The sequence below is a fragment of the Onychostruthus taczanowskii genome, unplaced genomic scaffold (assembly GCF_017590055.1).
Source record: "Onychostruthus taczanowskii isolate IOZ18803 unplaced genomic scaffold, ASM1759005v1 scaffold41, whole genome shotgun sequence".
NCBI classification, from domain to species: Eukaryota; Metazoa; Chordata; class Aves; order Passeriformes; family Passeridae; genus Onychostruthus; species Onychostruthus taczanowskii.
The window spans coordinates 1,934,291-1,954,355 of record NW_024501571.1 but is presented as its reverse complement, the minus strand read 5'-3'; the positions used below and the strand labels follow the sequence as shown (position 1 = coordinate 1,954,355).

The 20,065-nt window shown below is 42.3% G+C and overlaps 1 protein-coding gene across 2 annotated transcripts in view; it reads right to left on the bottom strand.

Annotated features, from left to right (window-relative positions):
* GRM3 (glutamate metabotropic receptor 3) overlaps positions 1 to 11,778 on the bottom strand; it is a 44,509-nt gene extending 32,731 nt beyond the window's left edge. Inside the window, exon 1 of one of the 2 annotated variants that reach the window (XM_041413385.1) lies at positions 11,281 to 11,778. In XM_041413385.1, coding sequence (XP_041269319.1) covers positions 11,281 to 11,778 — 498 coding nt within the window. The remainder of the gene's footprint in view (positions 1 to 11,280) is intronic. The other variant, XM_041413386.1, reaches the window with a different exon arrangement.
* Positions 11,779 to 20,065: the final 8,287 nt, after the last annotated feature.

Here is a 20,065-nt window from a genome sequence, read left to right as displayed (position 1 = left end):
TTTTTTTTCCTATTATAGTTTCTTAAATGACGAAGAGAAGATTGGTGACTGGAAGTTCTGTCTAGTAAATAAAATTTGAAGATAATCTTAGAGTGCAGACTGACGAAACCATTTGAAAAGTAACAATGTGCTTGAGACCTCTGCAGTAGTGTACTTGAGATTTCCAAGGGAAACTTATTAAAAATTGCCCAATGCTTTAATTTTTTTTTAATCTTCCCCAGATGTTTCTTTGACCACAGCTTGTCTGTAAGAATTCAAAGGCAAAGGACTGTTTTGAAAAAAATGTTGTAGAAGAGGCAAATTTTGAAGGCTCAGACCTCAGTAGCAAATTAGACAGTCTGGTAAAAAAAAACCCCAAAAAATCAAAGAACAAACAGAAGAATTTTATTGCTTTTCTACAACCTGTATGACTTAGGATTTTAGAGATTTAGATTCTGTCTTTTCTGTAAAGCAGACACTGAACTAGTGCCCTTGTAAACTGGTGTAATCTCATCTGAGCCAGAATCTGCTGTGAGCCATATATGTACAGGGACTTTCACAACCTCTTGGCGACATGGAACTGAGGACTTCAGGAGGTTCCTATCCTCCTGTCATTCTGGAACACCAGGAAAGACCAGGTGTCCTGGCATCTCAGCTGTAGATGTTGAATTGAAGTTTGCCTCCACAAAAAACCCCAAAACATTGGTAGTGTTTTTTTTGTTTTTTTTTTTTAGTTTAAACCAAACTAAAACCTTCCTACAGTGCTTGGAAGGAGTATCCTGAGGTTTAGCTGACACTGCAGTTTTGCCCGTGGGTACAGGCACAAGGCTGGGAAGCGCTGCAGCTGAACGAGTTCCTGTCCCTCAGAAAGCGGCTGTTGTGTTCTTAACCTCCCTGCTGGATGGTAACAGTCATTAAACCGCCTTATACTGCAAGTGTGGGATTTAATTTGCATCTGGTGATGGAAATGAACAGCTTTAAAGCAACAGGATGGGCAGAGAGGCTTGTTCTGTCACCAAGGTACAATGGGTGCTTTGAGCATTGTTAAGTCCCTGTGGCCTTGTAACTTTGATTACATGCCCACATATCCACATGGTTTGGTTCACATGTCCTCTCTCAAGAGCACTCCGATTTGGTAAAAAGAATGTACTCCATGTAGCTATTCTGGAACATTTCCTGCAGAACTGTGTGGGCTGGAATTGCTATTCTTGTCTCAGTTTATTCTAGCAGGAATTATTTTATTTGTGCTAAACCATAATGAAGATATGCACACATATTGCTCTGCATTTTCCCCCTCAAATTGCCTAAAAATGAAGTCCATTTTCACCAGCTCAAGTAATGCTGGTCAGTGAGTGGACAAGCCTTCAGCTCACAGAAAGGTGTTCCTAACAAATATAGCAGCTCTATAGTTAGTTTGGTTTCTTTTGCTTTTTTGTTTTTTCCCTCTGTTTGTTTGTGCCTTTTTAAAATTAAAAAAAATTTTTTTTTCTTTTAGTCTAAGCAGCAAAAGCATCCATTGAACTACTCTCCCAGTTTACATGGGGGCCCTCAGCCTTGGAGGACACTGTCTTCCAGGGTCCCTGAAAACGCCTGTAATTCTCATTCCTGTGCTCTGGGAGAAGAAAGTTCTCATGTGTTTACAGATGTTTGATGTAAAGCTCTTCATTACAAAGCTGTCCAGATGGTAGATTTTTAATGGTCTAAAAATTAAAAGAAATACAAGGAAGTCTGATTAATCATAAAGGATAGTGATCCAATCATCCCTGAGAACTATTACTGCTCAGGGAGTTCAGTGAAGTTATATCTGTTATTAATTCAGAACAGGACACTCTTCTTGAAATTCTCAAGTGGGGATTTTCTGGAATATTGTAAGGTTGTGATATTAGGGATGAATTTTTAAAAAAAGCTCGAGTCTCAGGCACTTAGCTGATACAATTGATTTCAGAACAGTCCCTTTTCCCAGCCATTTTCATGCTGATCTGAGCATTTGATCATGAAAATATTATCCTGGTTAAGAGACTAGCAGGATCAGGTAGCAGGTTCTGCAGAGGAGGTGCTATCTAAGACTATGTCTGCTCAGGGTAGAGGACAGTGGGATGTAAACCAGAGTTATGTGCACTGAGATTGAACCACCTGGGGCACACCTCCAGTGTAGCTCCATGCTGCCTTGGCATGTGTGGAACAGCTTCAAAATTGCAGCGCAGCTCCAGCTTTAGCTCAGTGAAATAATTTATTCTGGCAAAGCTCCAGGGAGCAATTTAATCAAGCTGTGGTGCATGCAATTAGTGCCTGAAATCCATATGTTGGCACTTAAGCAGCAGTAGTAGCCAGGTTTTTTTTGCTGTCAAAACTGGTGGGTTTTGCAGACACCTTTGAAGATAAGTCTGGATGTTCTGCCTCTGCAAACCAAACCAGCCACTTTGCAGAGCTTGCTGTGAATAAAGCATGTCAAGGGAGTCTGCATTCAGAGAGATGGGAAACCTTTATTTGCTTATTAGTGCAGCCACTCTCCTGTGGTCAGGTGCCCACTCCCCAGCAAACCTGGCTCTCACTCAGCTGCGGGGATGGTGATTTGGTGGGGGATTTGTTGCCCAGCATGAGCATGGCAGTAAGTCCAGTGCCAGCCACAGGGACATACTGGCACCACAAAATCCTACAAATGGAGTGGCTGTGGCACTGCCAGGGGGACCAGTGTCCCTCTCCCTCTCCACATCTGTCACTTCTGCTTCTCTGAGCTGCAGGGACAGGATAATTGCTTGGTGGATATCGCCAGTCTTGCTTAAAACACTGAAAGTGGCTTCATAACAACCACCTGCAAGGAGCCATGAATTAGATACAGCTATCAAACACATGAACCTGGCTTCTGGGAGTGTTTGTGGCCATTCAAGAATCCTGCTGGTAAATGGGGACAGACAGGTTACACCTCTATGTCTCAGTAACCTTGATCTATCTTATGATTTATTGAATCTCATAGAATGTTTTCTTAATCTTAATGAGATTTTTATTTTTCTGGCAATAGAATTTATTCTAATGTTTTTGTTAAAAACTTCCCTTTTTAATGGTCCTGAGATTATTATGTGGATTTTTTTGAATGTGTATAGGACTGGAAAACACAGGAAACATTTTGGAGAAAAGAAGAAAAAATAAATCTCAGAAGTGCTGGAACAGGTAGAGTGTCTTTACCATAACTCACAAGTGTGTATTGCACTTTTGTTGGACAGAGGAGGCCCCTTGTTAGATAACAGTGCTCTCTGCCCTTCTGAAATTTAACCATGAGAGAGTCTTATGGCACTTAACATGGCTTAATGAATCTAATTTCACAGAGCTCCTTTGAGACACGGAAGAGCTACTCTGAACAGACAATAAATTAGGCTGTGGAGCAGAATAACATTAAGGTAAAGGAGTTTTTTCTCAACTGAGAAACTGGGCAAATTTCTGTCTCTCTGAGCTGCAATCTGTCCTAATGGTAATTCTTTTGCTGCCTTTTGTCTCCTGAGAAAGTCTTTATATTTCTGGGAATAAGTTGCAAGTCCAGATTCCCACAGCAAGACCATGGCAAAGCCATGTCCCAAGGTTTTTCCTAATTTCAATGCTGTAACAGAGGGCCTGAGCTCTTGCTTTGAAAAAACATGGACTGCAGCTTGTGTATGTTTTATCCAGTTCCTAAATGATGGTAATGTTGTGGGTGTGTGGGAGGTGGCAGACATAAACCTAAGGTAAAGACCAAATGAGGTACCTCTCTAGCCAACAGTCTCCACTGGCCTGTGCAGTCTCCCCTGGGTTTCAACTGGAATGTACATTTTTTTCTCAGGTTAAAATCTCCCCTTTTTCCATTTATAAGTATTCTTTTCTATCCTCTGGTCCTGCATCATGTTGATAAAGACATTTACTTTGTGTTCCTGAGAACAAACCTCTACATACTGAAAAGCTGATAGTAGTTTCCCACCAAACCTTCTCCAGGCTAAACACGTGCAGTTCCCTCAATTTCTTCCTGTAGGGTTTGTGCTCCAGATTCTCCTCTCCATTATTATATTTGTATTTATTGAATCTTCTTTTTACCAAGGAGCCCAAAGTTAGAGGTAATACTCTAGATGTAGTCCAATGAGAACAGAATAAAGAGAAATATTTATTCCCATCTGTGTACTGGCTATGTTCTGCAGATACAGCCCAGCAGGCTGTGAGCTGCCAGACTGTATCACTGGCAATAAATATGAGCAATACTGAAAAGCTGGGCTTCACCATAATATTCCCTGTTCTCTTGGGATTTAGTAGGCTTGTACCCGGGGACAGTGTGACCCAGAGTGACTCAGTCTGGACACTTCTGGCATACTCACATAATTTGGGAGTATTTGGGAGGAAGAGAGTTCAGTGATGCAAATGCAGCTGCTCACCTTGGACCCAAGAAAAAATTTACTCCAAGCTAATTTGTTTTCAAAGAGAAATTAAGACCTTAAGGATCCTCACTGCTTTCAGAATGGAAAAACCTTTATCAGCCTGGAACATCATCTCTCCCTGGCCCATTTTTAAACGAAGGGTGCCGTCTCTGGGATATCATAATAAGCACTAATGAAGGCAGTGACTGCACAGGGGCTGTGTCATGACCTGCAGCAAAAAGCACCAATTTGGCTTCAGGAGAACTCCAAGCACTGACCCAGAAGGTCACTGGGAATGCCAATATCCCAGTTCTTTGAATCATTAAAGATCAGTTGTAAGGAACTCAACCAGATGCAGTGAGGTTATTTAGGAGTCCCAGCCTGGCTTGTTCTCCTGTGGAATTTTCTGGTGCATTGCAGGACTGAAGCAGTGGTTTCCATCAAATTTCTCACTCTTCGGTATTAAGAAGCCTGTTTCCTACTTTGTAGGTAATGTTCATTAACAAAATTGCTTCCAAAAGGTAACTCTGGAAAAGATAATTCACTATCAAACAAATAAAAATGTCTGGCATTTTTTGTTAGCAGGAAGAGGGGTGAAGGAAACATTATTTTTTGCCTTGCTCTTCTCCTGAAAATTTAGGCAATGAACCTGGGAAAAATATAGCTAAATGTTTGCAGTGGACTCAGTAGCTGCCACACAGAGAGAAGCAGTGTTTGAACTGTGGAATAACTTCATCTGCAAAATGAACATCAGAAATAAGGAATACTGTCAGAATAACAGCTAGGATTTCTGCATAGGACCTTGGAATTTCTTTTCATATTTGTGTCTGTCCTGTGCAATAAAAAGTAAACCATGGGGGCACGCAGAGAAATGTTGTGCTTTGAAGGAATTGTTTGGAAATACTTTTTTTCTTTTTTTCCTGCAGGGGATGTCACAGTGAGCTGTCACATATGCACTCTGACTCCATACAGCATTACTGCAGTGAAGTATGCTGAGCACAAAACCTGCACCCTGAAAAGCGACCTGTGCGGGAGACCTTGCTTTGCATGAGAGTGCAACTCTTCTCTGAGACCCAATAAACCTGCCTGTGACTCAAGTCCCATTTACACATGACCAGAAAAGGTACTAAAAACTGGGGTTGTTGGCTCTAAAGGAACACGGAATTGCTTCTGGAGTTCAAGGAGCTATCAGTGTTGAATATGGTAATTTGAGAGTTGTTAACTGATGAGTAAATTCTAGTCAGAAGGGGTAGAATAAGTATAGGTGATGTCTAGGTGACCCTAGCTAGTTCTTATTTTTGGCCACTTTGGATGACTTGGCCACTACAGACTTGGATGTCTTATAGTGATATCTTTTCCCACTTGGAAGAGTTTATTGCTCTCTACAACTCCCTGAAAGGAGATTGCAGCCAGGTGAGGGTTGGTCTCTTCTTCCGTGTAACAAGTGATAGGACAAAAGGAAAGGGTCTCAAGTTGGTCAAGGGGAGGTTTAAATTAGATACTATGAAAAATTGATTCACTGAATTGGTGGTCAGGCTTTGGAACAGGCTGCCCAGAGATGTGATGGATTCACCAGCTCTGGAAGTATTCACAAAACATGTAGATGTGGCACTTGGGAACATGGTTTAATGGTGGACATGGCAGTGCTGGGTTAAAGGTCCCACTCAATGATCTTAGAGGTCTTTTCCAACCTCAACAATTCTATGATTCTCTCATTGTATGATAGAGCTCCTTCCTTCTTACCTACGATCTCAGTAGTTACTTATCTATCCCTGTAAAATCTTACAACTTTCTCTTAGCAAATGACAAAATGCACACACTTAAGAAATAAAAATTATAGCCCAAAATCAAATCAAAATGACTACAAAGTAATTGGTTATTGTGGGATTTTCAGAGAAGCCAGAGGGAGGTACCCATATTCCTATGAAATCTCTAGGAAAGAAATGCTCAGTGTTCTTGGGGCATTTGAAAATCTCAGCCTGGTGGCTGTTCAGGTTCTGAATGTGGAATAGAAACAAAGAGAGGAGCAAACAGCAAGGGTCTGGCTGAGAGGTGGTGGAAAGAGGGGGAGAACAGAGATAAAAGAGGAGAGAGCTTAAAGGAGACACATGGAAGCTGGCAAGTGCATGTGTAGCTTAAATGCTGGTGGTAGGTGGTCCATCTCACAGAATGGATTTTTTAATCAGGATCTGCTTTACTTTCACAAGCACAAAATCACCAGAGTGTCAGTGCACAGCACAAATGGTGTGTGTGGCCTGGCAAACCTCTGCAACCTCCTGCACGTCTCCTGCCCATATCCCTGTGGGATCAATGCACAGTGGGACAGAGCTCCATGTGCTATGTTTTGTTTATTTTTTGTTCATTTAAGGATTTTACACTATTTTCAGTGGTGATGGAAGTCTGAAGCTATTGTTAAGACTCTAGTTGAAAGATGGTTTATCCTTGGAGGAAGGAAATGAAGGTGATTAGCTTTCAGGCTCCATGAGCCCTTGGCAGACTTTTGTGGCTAAGGAGAAATGACAGCCAGGAAAAGATTGCCAGTAAATGAGTACATATTTTGAATTTCATGCCAGATGGTCACTCACTTAGGAGTGGCTATAGCTTTTGCGATAGCAGTAATGCACCGTTAAACCTGCTGCAGTGGTTTTGTTACAGTTTACTTGAGGCACAGCAAGGAACTGAAGAGAAGACAGCAGGGTACTGGTTTCTGTTCTGGCATTTTTTCTGGATGAGGATCTAAACTGGAAATAACTTTCATGGTCATGATCTGGAGGTCTTGTGGGTTGACAGCCAGGTGGCAGCCAGTCGACAATCTTTACATCCATGTGAATACGGTATACTTAGAAATTAAAAATCCAGCCCACCTAAAGGAATGTTTTAATTTTTCTAAGAGCTGACTGAAGGGAATGGACTCTAGTCTTCATTTTCAGAAGAATAATCCAGTTTTCAGAAACAGGGAAGAACAAATCCAGCATTTGGATAAATGTATTCCTGCTTCCAATGCACATTCCTGGAAAGAGCTGACCTAAGTATCTTAAACATGGAATTGGGATCGGCTATGCAGGTGCTCCTTGGCAAATGAATGCTGCCTCTTTTTCTTATCATTTTTACTGTGTCAATCTCTCCAAGGCAAATATGTTTGAAATTTCTGTTGTAAACTAAGAAAGAGTAGATAACCTGGCTCAGATGAAAAGTCATGAGCCCAAAAGAAAATTCTCCAAATTTTGAATTCTTCACTTCCTGATGCTAGATTCAACTCAAGTCAGAATTTTATTTCATGAAAACAGCTTTTTAATATTTTAAAAATTTTTTAAACATGAGCTTTTCCATTGACTAAGAATCCTGGCCTGAGTTTTGAAGAATCAAATGCTGTGCAGATTGGGCTCACTGCTAATTTAAACACAACATCTAAAAACTAATTATCCAGATCATCATTAACGATAATAGCCTAGTCTGACCAGAAAATAATTAAGCATTCTGCATTCTCTTGTTGTTTTTAGTCTCTGTAAAAAGTGCCTATCGCACATACTGACTCAGTGGGGAAGGTGTTCATTGCTGATTTACCAGCAAAATCTTTTGTTCCTTAGTGGAAGGGTAATGAAAGAAGTACAAATCTGACAGCAGGAGCATCATGAAGTGATTTGGCAGACAGCTGTCCAGAAAAAAAGCAGGAGAGGGAGGGCGAAGGGAGGGGAAGAAAAAATATTGAAACATAAAGACAAATTCACAGGAGGGGGAAAATAAGGCAGAAATAATTTTTGTCTGAAGGACTCAGCATGTTTTATTTTAAGGCTAAGAAACTGCACTGTAAACTTTACAGTGTTTACAGCTCTCAGCAAAAGAAAAATGCTTGCCAGGGCTACATCTGGAAGCATCCAGCACCCTGGATGCTGCTTGAAAACACAGGGAAATGGGGTGCTGAGCCTTGCACACACACCCCTGGTGAAATATTTTGACTTTCAGCAGTGGTGTGCTTCCAGTTGTTACTGGAGCTACTCTGTCCAGGTGACTGGCTCTGAAATTGGTATGGCACCAAAATGCTTGCCTTCAATGCTTGAAAGTCCCTACAATTTCAGGCTTGAGTCTGTAATGTCTATTATTCTTGATAGGGATTTGTGACTATTTTAACAGGATGGGCAACAGGAGTGAATAGCTTAATTATGTCTTTTCTGGTGCTTAATTACATCTTTTCTAGATGGTATGAAATCTAGAGCAAAGCTAGAAAAGAGAGACTGAAGGAAGGCCGGCACAATCCATGTAAAGAGAAAATAAATAAGAGAATACTTTTTTCTAGAAGAAAAAATGGAAGATGCTTGATGACAAGTTGATTGATTTGTGAAACGATTTATTTCTCTGAAGAACTGTGTTAAGACCTTACATTTGAAAAAATATTGACAAGTCTAGGGAAGATCATAGAGTAATATTAACTATAAGTATTGTCCCATCATCCTCCTTAGGTTTTGAAAATTGGATGACCTACAGGTGTTCATACAGCAATATTACCATTTTTTACATGTACATGTACATTTTTTACAGTCATATGATGCTTCAAAATATTTTGTCAGCCTTCAGAGAGCTGTAGCTCTGGGAACTGCTGGACCAAAGGAGGAATTTCTTATGGAATTTCTTCTTTTTTTTTCTAGTCACTTTTGGATCTCATTCAGCTTTTAGCATCCACAACAACCTGCCATTTGCTGGTTTCATTTAATGTACTCTTTGTGTGATTGGAAGAGACAATGAAAAATGGTTTCCTTAAGAGTTTGTGCTGCCCAAGGTTCTATAGCTAACATTTCCCCCCTTCAGATGTCTCTTTTTCAGCCTGAAACTTACCTGTTCTTTGTGCTCCAAGTGATCAGACCCACGTAACTGGTGAAAGATACATTCCAGCTCTGCTAGCTGGTCCACAGAGGGACAAAACCACTTCCACTACAAGAGATGGCTGGAGTTCTGCTCTGCAGAAACTGTTCTCCTGCAGTATGGGTAAGCATTTGCCCTTAAATTCCCTACTATGAATACACAGATGAGTTACACACTGGAATACAAAAGAAAATAAAACACAATTTCTTTAAATTCTTCTGTGCTCATGCATGTCCTATGGGATCTGACCATGCTCCCAACTGATGGGATTTAATGCCTTCACAATAGCAGCAACCAGCTCCCCAGAGTCATTCTGCTTGAAACGAACATTGGATGAACTCTTGCCCTATTTATGAAACAGGGAAATGAGGTTCTGTGGGCTTTCTGTCACTGCTGGGAGAGTCTGCAGTATGCAGGAACTCTTATTGCTGTTGACACTGATGCAGCAATTAAAGCCTGTGCTCAGTCTGGAAAAATGTCCCACACTGAGTCTGAAAAAACATCCTGCACTGTCAAGACTTGATGCCTTTGGAAACCTGCATCTGACTATGAAGAATCACTAGATGCGGGGTCTTAGTCTATGTCAGTCTGGGCTTAAGACAGCACCCACTTGTGATTATGAGTCATGTGAACTGGCTTGTTTTGTTTGACCCAAAATAATGCGACCACAGAATCACAGAATCATCTAGGTTGGAAAATATCTCCAAGATCACAGAGTCCAACCTTTGACTGATCACCACCATATCAGCCAGACCTTGGCACTGAGTGCCACATCCAGTAATTTCTTTCATATATCCAGGGATGATAACTCCACCACCTCCCTCCCTGGGAAATCTGTTCCAAGGCTTAACAACCCTTTCTGTGAAGAAATTCTTCCTGATGTCCAACCTGAACCTCACTTAGCGCAGCTTGAAGACATTTTCACTCAACCTGTCACGGGCTGCTGGGGAGAAGAGGGCACCCCTCATCTGGCTACCACTTCCCTTCAGGTGTTTGTAGCTATAAGGTTCCCTCTGAGCCTCCTCTTCTCCAGGCTAAACAACCCCAGCTCCCTCAGGATGAGACTCTTCACCATCTTTCTCTGTAGACCCTTCACCATCTCTGTTGCCTTTCTCTGGACATGCTCCAGCACCTCAGTGTTGCAGTGAGTGGCCCAGAACTGGGCACAGGATGTGAGGTGTGGCCTCACTGGTCCCCAGTTCAGAGGTCCCTGCCCTGCTCCTGCTGGACACACCATTGTTGATAGAAGCCAGGATTCCACTGGTTTCTTGGCCACCTGAGCACACCTGGCTCATGTTCAGCCACCATCAACCAGCACCCCCAGGTCCTTTTCTGCTGGGACACTTTCCAGCCATTCTTCCCCCAGCCTGTTGTCCTGCAGGGGGTTGTTGTGACCCAAGTGCAGGACCTGTACTTGGCCTTATTGAACCTCATACCATTGACCTCAGTCACTGACTCAGTCTGCAGAGTCTTCCTACTCTCCAGCAGATCACCTCCAGCACAGCTGAGTGTCACCTGCAAACTGACTGAGGGTACACTTGATGGCCTCACCCAGGACACTGATAAAGACATTAAACAGGTCTAGCCCCAATACTGAGCCTTGGGGAACCCCAGTAGTGACTAGAACTAAGACAAGGATTTATTTTTAAATTTTAAATATCTGTTGTTAAAATGGCAAATGTTACGAACATGCAGCATGGCAGGAACACATGTATTCAGACACACAGGTGGTATAATTTATGATTAATGTGAACATATATCTGCACTTAGAGCTGTAGAAAATGTCATCAAATGCAAAGTTCAAAATGAATACTAAGACTTTTGGAAATTTCAGATGCCTTCAGGATACAACGTAACTAGAAGAAATGGACAGCTGCTGGAAGTTTGAAGTAGGCATTTTAAAGAGTGAATCAAACTAAAATAAATTCAGTAAAAATCATATGCTAGCTTGACCCCTAGGGTAAAGTGATCAAGCTAAGACTTGCTTTATTGGCAAACTTACACAAGCAGTGGTTCTCTCACTGGAACTGCAGGTAAACAGTTCTCACCTGGTGGGGCTGCTGTGACTCACCTGTATGGAGACGCTGCTGTAGGAGCCACCAATGACTCCTGCAATGAGCAGTGGCAAATTCTCTTGGATGGCGTACGAGCCGTCAGGGCACATGTACTCTGTTTCATCCACTTTAGTCAAAGATGCCCTGACGAACTCCAGAGACTGTTCTAAGGCATATGTATCCCTGGAACATGTGTCCAAGATGTGAACTCCAAGCTTAATTCCTGGCAACAAGTAGTTGTCTTTGTTGATTTCATCAATAGCAAACAGCATGGCCTCCAAGCGCTGGATGCCTCGGTCTTCATTGATTCTCCCACATTCTTCTATCCCAGTGCCTTTTTCCTTGATTGGGAATAAGCCTCCTAAGACCAGGTCTCCTTCTATCTTAATTTCTTTTCTGACAAAGCTGTGATCACTTAGGGAAAGGAAAATTCCTTTGGAAAATAAAGCTAGCGCAAGGACTTGGAGTCTGGTGAACATCTTCATTGGTCCTGTTTTAGCAGCTCTAAGAAGCATTGGTGGGAGCAAAAATGCTCTTCAGTCCTTCTGATCCATTGCCAGATATGAAGTGCTGTCCCACAGGCCAGTGAAGAACAAGCCAACAGGTCTTTCCACTGGACCTCTGAAGAAGAGATGGAAAGAATTAGAAAAGGCAAAAGGAGACACAGGGATGTGAGGTGCCTTAATCACACAACCATCCCTCCTTGAGGCAAACAAAACTCTTCCAAGCAAATTAAGGCAAATACATAAATAAGTAAGAGAGACATGAAAGAGGAGAACAAGAGACATGACAAGAAGGGGTCTCGTGTTTGATGCTTGCTCAGGGCATGAAAATGCTTGCGGCTGGACTTTCTCTCTTAAATGTTAATCGCAGCTCAGTGCTCAGATCAAAGGGAGAGCACAGCAGTGATGTGTGTACTTAGGATATGATTTTACTCTCGCTAAGGTCAGGACAGTTTGCCAATGACCTGAAAAGGAGAAAAATCAAACCTCAGAGTGAAGTTCACAATGTAACAATTTTGTAAATAAATATACATATGCAAAGTCTGTTTATGCAGCACAGATTCATGACTTGTCCATAGACTCCTTGTCAATATCTCTTCAAATTTATCAAAGTGGCTGCCTTGATCTCCCAATCCTGAGATGACTTGTGTGGCAATAGTTAAGCAGAACACTTCAATAATTTATTTCTGTACTTACCTTTTCCTTAACAGAGTATGTACTATTAGAGTTTCAGGGTTATTTATAATTTAGAAACACTTAGCACACAGAAATTGAAATCAGCAACAATTAAGATTTAACACTGAATAATGAATGAGCATGCTTATTGCAAGGCAGTTGTTTATCCTAGTACAATTTCAACATTGCTGTACCAAATTGAGTGAAAGGACAGATTTTTGTTCATATTTATTCCAACATTGTTCTCTCATAAATCAGTAATGGGTCAGATGCACTGTTAAAGGTCTCCCTCTGCTATCTGAACAGTCTGAGCTGCCGACTGTCTCAGCAGAATTTTCCATTCAGAAATGTCAATGGAAAAACGCCTTCCTCATCCCTAAATGATCTTTAAGTAAGCTAGTTTGTTTATCACCTGTGGATTACTAAACAGGTCCAGAAAATATATTTTCTGGTAATTTTGTAACAGAAGTAGTGTTGGCTGTATTCAGCAATACTTTCTGAATCAGACTCTAATTTACCAAACATTATTCAAGTGCATACAGGACATATAAAATGGTGGTACCATCCCATTGGAAATCATTATCAGACAAAAAGGTGACATTTGTCACATAAATGGCTGTGTGGTTAATAATTCAGTTCCATTGTTTTCATCACTAATCTACTGTTTAGATAAAAACAGGACTTGGGATTTTTTAATGCAATATCCATCTTATTTACCTCTGTGGCTTCTGTTGCTCCTGTATCTCAGCAAACATTCATACATTTAGTTTATAACAGTGGCAAAATATTTGTTTTCCCTGTTTTAAGCTTGGGAGAAAAAGAGACAGAGAGAGATGAATTAAGATTCTCAAAAGATTCTAAATTCAGATTTTGATTTACTCTGCACTCACAATCACCATCAAAATTTGGAAAGGTCAACTGTGCCCTGAACCCCCTGGTTCCCACTGAGGCACTGAGTCTGAAAAACTTCCTAACCAAGTTTTTCCAAGCTTGTTCTTGAGTGATTTACCTAAGGTCATCAGCACAGCCAAGATCAAACTTTGATCCTTCCCAGTGCTCCTCTGATACCTTAGCAATAAACCTCCCTTGTTTCCTATTGCTCCCTCTGGCTTTTATGTGAGTCTCTTAAAGGTCATATTAAAGCAATCTGCTTTCAACAGCTCTTCAACACAACCAGGAACAACTGAATTTCCCCAAGAAAAGGCTTTAAAATGGGGCCCTCTAGAAGGTTTTCTAAAACTACCCTGGGACATACCTAGAGCTATAGCAGGGAGGATGCTCTCATTCCCTTGACTCCTTCATAGGTTCTGGTTTCTGTAAATGGCATTGCCTTTCACCTTGCATCTCCTCCGTGTCTCAGGAATGTGTGTGTCTCTGAGACATCAGCAAGAAATGATAGAAAGGTACTGAAAATTATTTCAACATTGCACGTGGACAACTGATTTCCTCAGCAAAGAATGCAAAGCATTTCTGTGTTCTGTCACATATGCTTGTTACAATGGTACTGCTGAGGGAAACTGGAATCAGTGATGGCGCAGCAAGGGATCAGTCCCTGCAGAACCCAAGGGGCGATCCAAGTAGGTGAGGATTGGGAATGACCATTTCTCTGATTCTTCCTTGCCCCTTAGCGTTGACAGCACTGGTCTGAAGGTGTCCAGGAACTTGAAAGGAGGAGGTGGTGGGAACTCCACTCAGGTTGGAGAACACAGGTGACTCATCCCCACAGTCCTGCTCTATCTGGGGACACACTGCTTGGTAAGAGGTGTCATGGGTGGGGGTCACCCACCTACACTGATTGTCTTACCCTCCCCAGGGCCTGTGGAGTTCTGAGCTTGTCATGGGGGCTTTTGAGACTACAGGGTGACACCACGGATGCAGAGTCCTGCTTCCCAGGAAAAATATTGTATTTTATGTGTTCACATACTGTCTTTATAAATGGGAGACAGTAAACAAAAACACAGCTTGTGGTATAAAATGTGCTTCTCTCCTTCATCAGACTTGGTAGCCTATGCACTGCTGCCTGTGTAGTGGCATTGCAGTGTCCTGCTGGGCACCAAGGATGCAGAGGTTCAGAGTGAAGGTGTTCATGCAAAGGCTGATTTGACAGGGGAGGTTTCCCCTGTGGGTTGTGAGGGATGGGTGCCTGCAAGGTTCCTCATGGGTGGGACTCCTGAAGGAAGCTGTGAGGCAGATTTGGGTTGTCAGTGAGCAGCGTCACTGTGGTGACACTGAACAGACCTCTTGGTGGGATGGAGACTATTTTAAAGCAGATCACAGAGATGGGCTTGCAGCTCAGCTCCTCTCCTGTTCTCTCTGGTGTGCACCTCCCACATGCTTTCTCTGCAGCTTGTGTAACTCAGGACTATATATACAAACATTTGGTACCTATTCCAGGCTGATACAGCCCATATTCCTCCTCTTAAACATGGTGAAGATATCACTGATCATATCCTTCCTGAAGTGATTTCACTATACTGAGCACTCCTACTGGCTTTTGCAGTACTGTCTTCTACTAAAAGCTTGTTTCTGGGATATTTCACAAAGAAGTGCTTGCTTGTCAAGTGGGAATTCTTTTATTTTTTGTTTATATTTAAAGTTTTAATGTCAGCTACTGGCAGGGTTGTATTGTTCTAGATGTTCTGTTAGTACTGCATTCCTGCCCTATAGCCTTTGGATCTCTGGTGGAAATAGAAGTAGAGTCTGGGTGTAGAAGCAATGTAAATATCAACATGAAAAATAAACAGGCTGAAGGAGAAAAGTTTCCATATCTGCATCAGAGGGTTTCTGCCAGCATTGCTCTATCTGAACCTTAGCCAGAAGCACTCAGCTTGTGAAACATCTTCATTTGGCACTCCAGAGCCCCTTCTCTTTTCACCACAAGAAGTCCACAGAGGGAAGCCACATCTGCCCTTGGGGGACACTCAGCACATCCCTTTCCGAAAGCAACTCACTTGTGTACAATAGCAGCTGTGCTGCTCTCACTGAAAATCCACTTGCCTCTAGTTCTGAATTATCAGCTTCGGTGGATTATTTCTCTGTGTGTGAAAAGTTGATTGCACAAATTTACTATTTCTTGGTGTAAATTTGCTTATTTACTAAGGATGGGCACATTCTCGTTTCTGTGAAAGCAACTAAAATGAGAAAGAGGTTTGGGGCCTGGGGTTTCTGTGTTCAGTATCCCACTGATATCATCTCCAAAATGAAACCTGTTTTCCAGGGCTATATTCACATGTCAGCTCTGGTCCTCTGCAGGCCTTCTGTCTGCAGCTCACGGAGCAGGTCCCCCTGTGCTGTTGGTTCAGAGATGAATTCTTATCAGACTAAGCATGTTCAGCCTATTTATCTTGTAGGTGTCAGACTTCAAAGAGAATTGCAGCTGAATCTTTCATTTAGCCAGATGACTTATAAATCAAACATTATTGCTCATACATCAGTGGCAATTCTGTCCATGCCTTCCATCATACCAGCACCAACGCTCGGTGCTGGCAATCCAGCACCCAGCAGCCATGCATTTTCCAGTCTTCCAGTTATAAGGGAAGCCTTACAGAACTGAGGCACTTCAGATAGCCCAGCTATTTTTCAACACCATTAACTAATGAATAGGGCAATCTACATGACAGGGCTAAAACTCTGGAGAGGTTTCTTTTCCTCTCCTCCCTACCATGTGCTAGATCCTAAATTTCCCCACATTTGCTCCCCCTCACAGTGTTTTGCAGGGCTCATCTGTTTATGCAGCTTCCTGACAAAGGATGCAACAAGAGCTGACGTGGGTGCTGGAGAAGATTAAGTTTAGCTTTATTGTGGGTGGCTCCCCCTTGGCAGCTAGGATTTATACTGCATTATTCAGAACTATAATATGTTATTGTGGTGCCTGGAGCCACATGCCAGCTCAGTATCACCTGCTGTCCTTTGTAAACTTTCTGTGGAGGAGAACCATGTCCAGTGTAAGGTCACAGAGGAGGTTCCCACCACACCTGTGCTCTTCTGGCATTTTACAAATATTGAAGCTAATAGTTTCATCAATAGATCTTTCTCCAAGGTCACCCATCAGAGAAGTATCTTTACCTGAGCCTTTGCTGTGCCCTACAAATTTTATCTTAAGGAAGCAAATTTCTAAAACAATTCAAATTTCAGCTCAAAATTCTAGTGTGTCTTTCAAGAGTGACACAAGAAGCTGAATGCCAAGATTTCTTTCTCTCAGAGATCGTCGATAACTTGCACAGTAGCATAGATCATCCAACACATTTATTACATTTATATGTGCCCTGGCAGAACTTGACCTTAATACCTGATGAGAACTGCCCTGAAATATAATGTCTTATTTAATCAGAAAAAAGTGACAGACAAGCTTTTGTCTCCTTGCCAATTATGATTAGAGATGTTGTCACCTCTGGAGGAGAAATATTTGTAAAGTGACCCAAAGCTTACAGTGACAGACCTGTGCCAAGCACACAAATTACTCACACCCTGATTTTGGCTGGCTGAAATCTGGTAGCTTAAATCAGGACACAAAAGAAAACAAAGAAACTAACAAACCAGGGAAAAGTTGCAGAACAAGTGGTGAGGTGGAGAAAACAAGTAAATTTTTTCTATGGAAATTGAGAAGTCCCTTCATGAAATGTTAATCAGGTGCTGACATATAAATTTGCTAAAAATTAATCAAAGTGCTTTAAATTTCAATTGTTGGCTGTTACATCTCAGATTTTTTTTCTTGTCTTGTGAAAAATGATAAAAATTTTTTGTCTTTCCAATTAGGTGATTTAATTTCATCTTGAAAACCTGTACATGAAAAGCATTAATTATTGCAATTAACACCAGCAGCAGCAAGAGGCTACAAACCATACAAGTTCACGCCATGTCTAGTATATTTTAAAAGGGTTTGAAAAGCCCTAAAAATTCAGGGGAAATTTCAGTATAAAGCCATATAAAGAAAGAGATAATACATCAGAATAGAAGTAAATCATCAATCTTGAAATAAAAACTCATATTCTGTTGCTTTAGAACAAGAAGAAAAATTCAGAACACTGTGTTACTATTTGTACTGTGTTAGCATCAACATCTGATGCTTTATGTCTTCTACAATGTCAACATACAGCAGATGCCCAGCCCTCTCCTCAGAGATCTATGATATCCTGTTTCAGAAAAAAAGGATTTAAAATATTAATCACACAGGAAAACAGATGTCTTTGCTGTGCTACTCTTTAAGTTTCCAGATATTAAATAACTCTATAGATTAGAACTGGAGGTATTAATTTATCCTGGTGAGGAGCAAGGAGCCCCTGAAGATCGCCAGACATTAATATGGTGTGGAAACATGAGTCTTTGTTATTTGTTAAAATACATGAGAGCATTTGGCACTGAGTACTTCCAAAGCGAGTTTGGTCTCAGGAGAGGGAGTTACAATGAGCAGACCACCAGAGGCAGAGCTCTGGGTCAGGCCATGCAGGCTTCTAAATCATTGGAGTTTCTCCCTACTCTGACAATGAGTACAATCAAGTGCACTGAGAAGTCCAGCCGTGAGCCCGAGGCTCGGTGCCATCTGGACAATTTGTGGTGTAATGATCTTGATGTAATGCAGGGTTAGACCTTTGAAAATCCCACCACCTTCCCTTCTGTCTTCTTTGGAATCAGATGGATCCTACTGCTTTTTGTCCATCTGCTTATTTCTTCCAGGCTTTGGTGGCAGCTGAAAGCCCACCAGCAGTGACTGCAATGAACAGGCAAGTGCTGTGTGCTTATTGATTTTGTGTTAGTTGACTTTAGTCACAGCCTTCACCTGTGATCCCAGAAAGGCATGGAAAAGGAAAAAATGAGAGTATAAAGCCTCTGGGGACAAAGGAGCAGCTGGCTTCTGTGACCTGTGGATGTTACTGCAATTATTTCTCCTGGGTGGTGTGGGAGCACCAGCACCAGGCTGAGGTCAGCAGTGTCAAATGTTGGGTGAGAGAGGTGATGGCATAAGCATGGAGCAGTCTTGCCCAGAGTAAACCATGATGTTTTCAGTGTCATGTCCTGGGGATGAAATATTTAGCTAAGAGAAGCTTTAACACTTGTGCTTAATGCAAGGGAGGCTTAACTGAGTGAAGTTAACACCATCCAAAGTATAGCCCCCCAAGGAGTATCTGTGCATTTACTCTTTAGACACGTATTTAACCTTTCCCTCTTAATTGATTCTTAACCATCTATTTTTTCTGCTCACACAGAGATGTTGCTGCTTTGTGCTCCTAATCACTTCTCAGCTCTCTGCAAAGCCTGCAGGGTTTTCCTGGAGACTGGATCTCCCCTGAACCCGTGCTCCAGCTGAGGTGCTCTGCCTGGGCATTCTTGGCTCCCTCCAGAGCAAGCTGCCAGATTTCACTCTTGCTATTGTGCCAAGAGGTTTTCCCCACATTTTGGCAATACAGAAAATATGGCTGAGCCTCTGCATATGTGGAAGGCAGAGAGTCCTTTGCTAATATTGTTTCTGTTGAGGCTTTGGCTGGCAACACAGGCAGCCTCAGAGTCACACCAGGCTCACAGGGCAGCAGTGTGCACCCTTTTTCCTCTCTGGCTGTCACGTGTGGTGACTTCTGCTGCCACCCAGCCTGCTCTGATGGGACCCAATCCTGGCTTGGACCCCCAAGTAGCAGCACTCAAACCTGGCTTGGAGCTCTCCACATCACAGCTCAGGATGGGAGAAACTGGAACAGCGGAGGTGATGGCAAGCAGTGGGCAAAGTCCCCTCTGTGGCTTCTTCTCCCTGCCCCAATCTAGTGATGAGTCAAATAAAAACCTTCCCAGGCTGGTGCTCCCATCCCTCTCTGGTCTGAGCTGTACCTCTCGGTTTGCCACAGCTACACCAAACACTCAGCTGGAAATTTTCCAGGTTAAGATGGTTCTTCTCATTTGATTGAGGCAATGTTTCTCCCTCTGACATATTCACTGCAAGCACTTAGAGCAGGAGCTGCTGCCTTGCCCGTGCCTGTGCAGGGCTGAACTCTTGTCTCATCACCACTGACCAACCCTTCAGTGATGAGATCCCATCTGCTTAACTTGCTCGCTGTCATATGGCAACATTTTAGGCACTTCTGACCTTCTCCAGGAGAATCTCCTGCCTGTTCTGGTTAAGAAAGATGCCAGGTGTCTCTGGGACCCCCAAAGACAGGAAAACATTTCTAATGAAACTATATGCTCCTTCTTTGGGTTTGCCCAGCATCTACAATGTGAGGTCAAGGCAGGTGCCTGATTACCCCGGCAGGGTTTCACCTACTGGCCACTTGTTTTGTCATGTTCCTGGTAACAACACGAAGCAATAGAAAGGGATCAAAACATGGAAAGAATGTTCAGGTTTTTAAGAAAGACCTATTTAGCAGTGGGTTGTAGCTTTGTGATATTTAGCTGTTTTCTTTCCTTCTTTTAAAATATAAAAGGATTAAAAATTTAGCAACAGTAGCCTCTGTTGAAATGATCCTTCCCTCCTCCACCCCCCTACACCCTCCCCCCAGAGCCCAGACCGGTAACTCTTCCATCACATGGATGTTACCTCCAGGCAACAGCATGCAGCCGAGTGTGAAATCGCAATTAACGGAGCAAGTGTTTTGTAAGTGAGCAGAGACGGCCACAAATTACATCCTGCTATTAGCTG